The sequence below is a fragment of the Telopea speciosissima genome, chromosome 5, assembly GCF_018873765.1.
Source record: "Telopea speciosissima isolate NSW1024214 ecotype Mountain lineage chromosome 5, Tspe_v1, whole genome shotgun sequence".
NCBI classification, from domain to species: domain Eukaryota; kingdom Viridiplantae; phylum Streptophyta; class Magnoliopsida; order Proteales; family Proteaceae; genus Telopea; species Telopea speciosissima.
The window spans coordinates 41697464-41706937 of NC_057920.1; the positions used below are offsets into that span (position 1 = coordinate 41697464).

General features: G+C 43.0%; 1 protein-coding gene across 1 annotated transcript; it reads right to left on the reverse strand.

The window, feature by feature from the left end:
- Nucleotides 1-6150: 6150 nt before the first annotated feature.
- Nucleotides 6151-8549, reverse strand: LOC122662981. Its single transcript, XM_043858688.1, has 5 exons — nt 8520-8549; nt 7955-8429; nt 6849-7826; nt 6205-6760; nt 6151-6163 (listed from the first exon to the last, which is right to left on the reverse strand). Exons 1-5 carry the CDS (start codon nt 8547-8549, stop codon nt 6151-6153), a joined length of 2052 nt encoding a protein of 683 aa, XP_043714623.1.
- Between the last annotated feature and the right edge of the window lie 925 nt (nt 8550-9474).

The following is a 9474-nucleotide window of genomic DNA, read 5'->3' on the forward strand; positions in this document are numbered from 1 at the left end:
AATAAGTAGGTGGAATTTGGACAAGCAAATAAAGTTGTAAATGCCAAGAAATTTCCAAGAATCCGACTTATGCACGGCCACCTCACCCATGAATTTATAAATAGTTATTGGGAAACGGTCATATGGAGTGGGAGGCCCAAACTGGGGAAAATAGGCATATAACCAGGCTTGAAGAAGCCAAAAGGGACCTTCCCCTAAAGACAGGTCAGACTTAACCAGCTCGTTACAACTGTGGTAAAGGGAAGAAATCACGAAGGCTGCGACATCAATAGGCCGATCTTCAACTAAGGCATTGACCAGGTGCAGGTAAGTTTTGGCAGCCTTATTAACCTGAGTACAGATTAAAAAATGACAAATCCAATAGAGAAGGAAGGCAATATACTCTCCCTTTGTGACCTTGCCATCAGAATGTTGGTATTGAGTAAGGTGGGATAGATATCCTGCTTTATTGGAGAAATCAATCCATGATCCTTAGAAGATGTCAAAGATTTTCCATGGAATTCTTCTCTGCTGGACCGAAGCCCTAGCAAAGCCCCAACATCCAGCAGAGTGAAAAGTATTGGTCAACCTAGATCAGAAATGAAGGGCAGCGCGAATGAGGTCCTTATCACTAAGTAGGTTGAATTTGGACAAGCACATAACGTCGTAAATGCAAAGAAATTTCCAAGAATCCAACTTATGCACGACCATTCTATCTACCCATGTGTTCCAGTCCAAAATTCTTGAAGGCTATATGGTCTTAGGAAATTCACATACTTCATCTTGGCTTAAGAGAGTTTCTAAACTATGCTTGGGAAAATTTGGAATCGCCGAAACAGCATAAGGCACAGAAGGACCAAGCAAAAACTTTACGGAAGAAATAGTCAGTACCTCAACATTAACAGAAGCTAATTTCAATTGTTCCTTTTCCTTCGTGATACTGTCAATTAGGGTTCGATCTGCGTTACTCATGATTGGTTGAAAATGTTGAGTTGGGTAAGTCATCTCGATGAGACTTAAAGAAGAAGAAGAAGATGCAGGAGGAGGAATGGGTTGTAAAAGGAAGAAAGGAAGTAGAAATGGAAAGACAAAAAGTACAACATCCCCAAATCCTTATAAAGGCGAGTTACAACAAAAAGTACAATGTCTCCAGCTGGAATCATTACTTCTCCTCGGAAAATGGCGACGTCGCCTTCCATAATCAGACCCTACAGCTTGTCCATTTGGACATCTGTGGACCAATGAACGTGAAGGCACGTCATGGTGCTTCCTATTTTCTCACTTTTATCGACGATTACTACCGATTTGGTTACGTTTATCTGATTGCTCACCGCTACGAAGCGCTAGATTGCTTCAAACGCTTTGTAGCAAAGGTTGAGAATCAACAAGGCAAGAGTTTAAAAACTTTGCACAGTGACCGAAGACACGAATATTTGTCAGATCAATTAAAAGAGATGTGTGAGGAAAAAGGAACCACCAGACAGCTTACTATTCCCAACACCCCGCAACAAAATGGTGTAGCGAAGCGAAGGAATAGGACGCTTTTAGATATGGTTAGATCGATGATGGCGCAAGCCAACCTCCCAATATCTTTCTGAGGGGATGCTATGTTGACTGCTGCCTACGTCCTTAACCGCGTGCCATCATAGTCAGTTCCTTCCACTCCCTATGAATTGTGGAAAGGCGCAAAGCCCACTTTGGGGCATATGCGACCATGGGGTTGTGCAGGATATATTCATAGTACCTCCCATAAATTTGGGAAACTTGGCCCTAGAGCTAAAAAGAGTATATTTATAAGGTATTCTAATACCTCGAAAGGCTATGTAGTGCACGGTGAACATCAAGATGGAGGAATGACAGAGAATGAGTCTTGCGATGTGGATTTTCTTGAGATCGATTTTCCTAGCATCAGTGACGCTAGCAGAGACCTTGATCTCTTTGAGATAGAGACTGATGAAAATATTTCACCTACTCTTGGCAAGGGTGAGACATTAAACACTCATCAAGAGATCGCCAGAGAGGGTGAGAGTGATCATCAGCCCAGTGGGAGTGTGCTACCTATTGAAAGCGCACAACCTGTGGGTCAAGAACCCTCTGTGGGTAAAAGCGCACATGGACACATTCCCCGACATTGTTTTGAGATTGAAGGGGATGCTGCCCTTGCCTATGTCCCGAGGGATGAGGATGAGCCAGCCTCAGTGAGCGAGGCGCTCTCTTCTCCAGCTAAAGAAATGTGGCAAGCTGCTATGGAAGACGAGTTGAGTTCTATGAGTAAGAACCAAGTCTGGGAGTTAGTTGATCTTCCACCTAGGCGCAAGGCCATCGAGAACAAGTGGGTCCTGAAGGTTAAGCGAAAGGCAGATGGATCAATTGACAAGTATAAGGCACGTCTTGTGGCGAAGGGATATACCCAAAAGGAGGGTATAGACTATGATGAGACGTGCTCCCCTGTGGTGAGAATGGCCTCCATACGCCTCATTCTAGCCATTGTCGCAAAGTTGGATTTGGAACTCTACCAAATGGACGTTAAAACTATTTTTCTCAATGGAGAACTGGACGAGGAGATCTTTATGGCTCAGCCTGTGGGCTTCGAGAAGAAGGGACATGAGCGCAAAGTATGTCGTCTCCCTATGGCCTTTAGCAATCATCCAGGCAGTGGTACATTAGATTTCACCATGCCATTACCACTGTGGGTTTTGACGTGATTGAAGAGGACCACTGTGTGCATGTGAAAAGGTCCAAGCCAGGTTTCTTATCCTATCCTTATATGTTGACGACATCTTATTGGCTGGGAATGACATTGAAATGATTGTCGCCACTACAGAGTGGATGTCCTCTACTTTTGAGATGAAGGACATAGGTGAGACCAACTTTGTGTTGGGCGTGAAGATTGTGAGGGACCGCCGCTAGGAGACTTCTTAGTTTGTCTCAAGAGACTTACATAAAGAAAGTCCTGGAGCTATTCCATATGAACAACTCAAAACCCATTGACCTCCCAATGGACAAGGCATGCATATTGAGCCTAGACCAATGCCCTAAGAGTGATGAAGAGAGAAACCAATGTCCACAATACCCTATGCAGCGGCAGTAGGCAGTCTGATGTATGCGATGATATGCGCGCGTCCAGATATTTGCTTTGTCGTTGGCATGGTGAGTCGTTACTAGAGTAACCCAGGGCCAGTTCATTGGCAGGCAATAAAGAGAATACTTCAATACCTACGTGGCACTATAAACCTCTCACTCACCTTCAGTGGTTCAGACTTGAGATTGAGAGGCTATAGTGATGCTGATTGGGCTAGTGATAGAGACGAGTGCAAGTCCATTTCAGGGTATGCGTTTGTCTTAGGAGACGGGGCTGTCACTTGGAGTAGCAAGAAACAGACATGCATCGCCCTATCCACGATGGAGTCGAAGTACGTCGCATGTTCGGCAGTTGTACAGGAGGCCATTTGGCTCAGGAGGTTCTTACAGAAATTTAGTGTTTCTGCTCACTCAGACGATGTTGTGCTTATACACTGTGACAGCACGACAACACTTGTATTTACGAAGGACCCCAAATTCCATGGTAGAGCCAAGCACATTGACATACGGTATCACTACATTCAAGACATGGTAGCACGACGGGAAGTTGTTCTATAGCATATCTCTACTGGCAATATGTTGGCTAATCCATTGACTAAGCCTATTGCCAGAGATGTTTTCTTAGTTCAAGTTAGAAACTTGGGACTCAGGTGGATTTTATATGTATTTTTCTTGGGAACACTATGTTTGTGATGGACATTTATCTGTATTTCTCCTACACTTATTAATGAGCATATGTTTGTTTGAGTAATCATTGTCTGTAAAGATGTCATCAGGCATTGAATCAACTCGCTCACACGAGTGATTCGCCTTGACGCTTGAGCGTAGCGAGCGAGATGAGCCCAGGAGCATGTGTGCCCGATGGTGCCTTAGTTAGAGCTAAGATGAGACCTTTACTTGGTCCAACTTGGAAGATACCATACTTCTAAGCAGCCTGTTAGAAGCTGAATGTGAGGTTCTAGGTAGAAACCATGTGGGCGACTGTGCTAGAAACTCAGGTTAGGCGCTTGAAGTAGCAACTAGACTAAGATCTGTATGACATTTATTTATTGCGAGTGACATGCCCACCCTAGTGGGAGTTACGCCATAGCATGCATATCATACTGCATGTGCTCATGTCGATTGATTATGAGAGTGACCGAATGGATCCCTGCTTCGTCACTGTGTGAGCCACATAGATTATATTAATCCTACAGTACCCTTATCACCTGAGACGATGTCATGAAAAAGACACCCAATGACTCTACTTTGACGTTCTCCTTAGGATCATGGATGATGCGGTCCAGTGGGAAGCGATTGGGAAAGCTGTTGGGTTTATTTGAATTGACATGAGGGGCTCAGGGAAAACCATCGGGCGTTACACCTTTGTAACATGACTCATTGCCCAGGCGACGTGTCGTATTTATGATCGACGCAGTCATGAGTACATTACATACCAAGGATTAACACCGGTCATTATGAGGGGTCGAGAGTGTTAGATCTGGTGTAAGTGGATCGTTTGGGGTATTTCGAGATTGTTTGTGAGTGAAGTACTATGTTGGTTAGATGGAAGCTTGATATAGTACTCCTACCCTGTTTTATCTCGATAGGTCGCACGCCCCATTTCCTGTATGAAGAGTTACACAGTTGAGAGAGACTTGGATGCATAGTTAAACTGTTGCACCCCATGTGGGCGAGTGGGAGATGTAAATAGAACACGGGCCAGACCCGGTCCAAGCCGCCCGCAAGGGGCAGGTCGAACCCGACCTGACCCTGGTGCGCATGGGAAGAAACAGCCACTTAAGTGGTTGGGTCTATTCCTCCCTCTTAGATAGATTCCCAGTGGGAGTCTAAAAGGTGTAGGGGTCTTAGGGTTTTGGCTTTATATAGAAAGCCTGTAACCCTAAGACCTATAGATCTGTGAAACCAAATTCTCCCTCTCTCCAGTGTTTGTGTTCTCTTTAGGATTCCATCTCTTCCTAGGGATTTTGTGGTGTGAAGTTCTCTGTGGAGAAGCCTGTCGTGATCGTGGAGATTCGTCCAAGTACTTGTAACCATAAGCTTGGCGTTTGATCCTTCTTCTGCTGTGCTTCTGTACACATTCAGGTTTGATCCAAATCCTAGATAATTTGGATCTTGGTGTATGTGACCTAACACTTTGTATATATGCCCACATCAAGAAGTTCTCAATTTTCTCAAATTTACTGTTCTGTGACTATCCCTTAATCTTCTTCACTGTAAGTCTTGAAGACTCTGGCACGCCCGACCCACACTCTCAACTAATTTTGTTTTGTTACGGTAAACCGATTGTTTGAACAACCGGAAAAAGCGCCAAACACAAGCCAATAGGAATGAAGATTTCAATCCAACCGGCATATCTAGAGAGTTCTACATTGATGGTATGACAAGTTAAAAGGATTTCAAAGCAGAGTCTCAAATTATTGAGTTAGCTAATATTGCTGAGATTAATATAGTCGAACAATGTTTGGAGCCATTAATCAAACAGCCTAAAACAGAAAGAAATACCACAACATCAAAAATTGCAGAGTCGAAACATATCATCAGCAATTAGCCCAAACGGAGGGGGGGGGGGGGGATAAACCAAGGTGGTTTAAACCCCACAATCAAAATAAAATCCAGAGTTGCCAAATCATCCACAGTGAGCCTCTCCTCCATTCCTCAATTCTTGTTCACGGTCTGTAGAGCTGTTCTTCTATTTTCCAATTGTTTTTCCTGCCCATTATCAACAACCCAATGTTAGAAAACAAACAAGAAAAGCTACACACAGAAACTACTTGGATTAAACAGTCTTTTTTTTTTTTTTTTACCTTTTCTTTGATCATTCTTATCAGCTGCCTTTTACTCTTGTTTTCGTATCCCTTTGGTAAGAGAAAGGGCACATTTTTCTTCTTCTCCATTTCTACCCGTGTAGTGTATGGGCTGGCAATACTCAAACTCAGTTTTTCGGCATTAATTTCACATGTGTTCTCTTTGTTGTCCTTGAAGACCATGAGCTGTGCCGGGGTGGTCTGTTTCTTGTTCCCTGATTTCTTTGGTGCCTGACTCTTCTTCAGTGATTTCTTTGGTGTTGGGGTTGGAATGGCTGGAACATTAAAATCGCTCTCTTGTTCAACAGAAGCGAAGGAAGGAACTTTGGTGTCTGACTCTTCTTCAGTGTTCTCTTTGTTGTCGTTGAAGACCATGAGCTGTGTCGGGGTGGTCTGTTTCATGTTCCCTGATTTCTTTGGTGTTGGGGTTGGAATGACGGCAACATTAAAATCGCTCTCTTGACTAGACCTCTTCTCTTCTTGTTCAACAAAAGAGAAGGAAGAAACAACACCATTTTTCGATTTATCATTATCAATTCCTGCATTGATATCCGTACCAGGCTCTTCATTTTCAAAGTGAAAATCAATTGGATCTTCATCAGAGAAAACGACAGCAACATCAAAAACCGACTCTTGACATGATTTTTCTTCCTCCCCTATCTTAGTAGAAGAAGAATACACAATATCTTCAGCTACATCACTACCTTCCTTCAACTTTTCACCAAGCTCTGCAATATGATCATCTTCACCTTCTTCAGAACAACTTCCTGCATTTATCTCAGTGTCATTCTCTGCAATCTCATCAAAAGACTCTTTGGATTCATCAATAGAATGCTTTTCAATTGCTAGAACTTCCGTAGGAACTGGGTCAGCCACATTCTCCAGCTCTGGAACTGTCACATTTCTCCAGCAGATCAGTTACATAATATATAAGATAAAACAAAATATTATCAAAAAAATGATGAGGAACTGAGTTAGTACCATCATTCATTTTCTGTTGCTGATTAGATACCGAATCATCGGTTTCTAGTTGAAAAACAACCCTGGCAAGCTGATTAGTGACGCTCTCAAGCTGGAGCACTAATTGACCAGCACTTGGATCATATTCTTTGCAGCCCACAGTCCGTGGGTTCTCTCTGAAACCAAGATGCAAACATCTGGTCTCGAGGGACTGGATTTCACTCGTTATCACTGTTGACAGACAAGAAATTTCTTCTGCTTCAGACAGAACCTCAACAATTACCTCACCAACAAACTCATCTATTGCAGCAAGTGGCGATCCACAATTGCATTCTTTGTTGCCAACCATCTCTGGATTTTCTCTGGGGCAAAGATTCAAACATGTTGTTTCCAGGGGCTGGATTTCACAAATCTCATCTTCTATTGATCTACAATCAGAGGTCACCCCCTCAACGGCCACAGTCTCACCGGATTCTTTCTTTTCCTGGTTTTGAACTACAAATGTAGTGTCTTTGTCGTCACCTTCAGAGCCTTCATCTACTTTACAACTCTCCAGCTGCTCGTTTCCAATTAAATCTCCAACCACAGATTCCTTGTTTGGTGAAGGGTTGCTTCCCTTTGACGAAGAAGTCTCTGCAACAGACTCCTTGGTCGTTGAGTTGCATATTTTTCCAGGCAACATGTATTCTGGAACAAGGGCAGCGCCATCTTCTTCATCCTCTAGAGGCTCAGGTTCAGATAGTCCATGAAGCTCTTTTTCTTTCTCCTCGGTTGCCAGAGACCCACTTCCTCGAACCCCTGCAGCCAGAGGTTCAGTAACATAAACATCATCGTCAGCGACAGATGTATCCGTTTCTTCAATAGTGGGCTTGCATATTTCCTCTGACAAAGAGGATTCAAGCGGAGTGGTGTCCCTTGAATCCACCACAGAGCTCTCCTCTCCAACGAAAGTCTCAGATCTATCGTTTAAAACCTCACCAGAAATCAGAAGTTCGGTTTCTGCGAGGGAAGAATCATCAGCAGCTCCTCATAAGTGATATTGAAATCTAAGATATTTATCAATTATTTAAAAAAGAAAAAGATTTGAATCTCTAATCTCAGTCGCTAAGAGGGGTCATTGAAATTACCTTTGTCTTCTTCGAGAACAGAGATTTCAGTACCCTCTATTGATTGCTCCTTCTCTAAATCCTGTGCTTCTTCTTCCGACAATACTGCGATCTTTACGGCTTCTGCTCTTCTTGATTCCTTCTCCTGAATCGATTTAGGAATCCTCCTATTAGACAACCTTGCGGATCTTCTCACACTATGAACAGGAACAACTGAGTATTCATTTTGCATATCTTCTTCTCCTTCATTGTCTTCCTTCATATCGGTTTCAATCTTTGGCCGAACCAAAGACGCTGCCACTCTTCTCCGACCATTCCGAGTAATTGGCGTATCTGATGGCTCTGAAACAATAGTCTTTTCTCTAGTTTCAGTCTCAGCCATTGATTTTTGCTGAGTTGATGTTCTCCGAGTGGTGCAAGGAAGATCTGGTGAAAGGATCTCTAGTCTTCTGGGTGTGTTGGGGATCGTTTCTGGTTGTTCTGAAAACCCTTCAACCTGTGATGAGACAAAAACGAAAAGAATCGATTAAAGAAAAGAAAACAACACAAAATCTGAAGGGCTTTTGAAGAGTAGAAAAGCGCTTACGTGATCGAGAGCTTTCAATGCATCAGCCATGGCTATGTTGGTCATGTTCGCAGGAATCTTGTTCTTCTTGCAGAGAGCTTGGAGTTCTCTCCTCGTAAAGCTGGGGAAATCCATTGCCACCGGTTGGAAAGATTGGAATTTCGTTGAAGATGAAAAAGAAGGGAAAGAACTTGCAGAAAACACTGCAGAGAAAGATGCAGACTGGAGAGAGGGAGATTATGTAAAGGGGAGGATAGAGACGTTGGAACTTGTGGTCTCCGTTCAAAAAAATTGACCGTTAGACCATCCATGGGTGGATTTTGAAATTTAAATTTTATTGGAGATTTAAATAGCCATGGTGAAAATCATATAAATTAATCATGCCCTTTGATGGACTTTGGATTTGAGTCGAAATATGCAAGAGATCCATGTTGGGTTGTGTTTCCCTTGAATTTACTTCGGCTCGAAGCCGTTGTTAATACAGGGAACTCTGCTTCTCCGCGTGAGGCAACGATAGATTCTTCTCTAGCCTTGTACTCCAAGGACTTTCGCTCAAAAGCTAAATGAAAGAATTGACAACAGAACAAGTGTTAACAGGGGAAATGATGTATTAAAGCTTTACTCTGAATTACTCGGCGTGAGCAATCCACCGTACAGAACAAGAGGGGCCAAAGGCGAGTTCCTCAAGATTACACCATTGTAAAGAAAAACAAAGAAAAACAAAGAAAAATACTTGGACACTCCCTAGACTATGGCCTGCTTGCTTACTATCCCCAACTTTTTAAATAATTACTTGACATCCGCTGACAGTGTTAGTCTGCTGTTGATGTTTAATTGAAAATGTCCATTTTACCCTTATCACCCCCCTCTTCTTCTTCCTACAACCCCACCACCCTTACCCCCTACTGCATTGCATCTGCAACATGACTATTCAAATAATTACTTGACACCCTAATTGAACGTAGTGCTAGGGTTT

Excerpts from the sequence above, each read along its gene's own strand:
- LOC122662981 (XM_043858688.1), bottom strand. The coding sequence starts at position 8,549 with ATGGCTGATGCATTGAAAGCTCTCGATCAC. Across the intron at positions 7,827-7,954 it reads TGTTCTCGAAGAAGACAAAG|AAACCGAACTTCTGATTTCT; the intron begins GTAATTTCAATG and ends CTTCCCTCGCAG. Across the intron at positions 6,761-6,848 it reads GCAACAGAAAATGAATGATG|TTCCAGAGCTGGAGAATGTG; the intron begins GTACTAACTCAG and ends GAAATGTGACAG.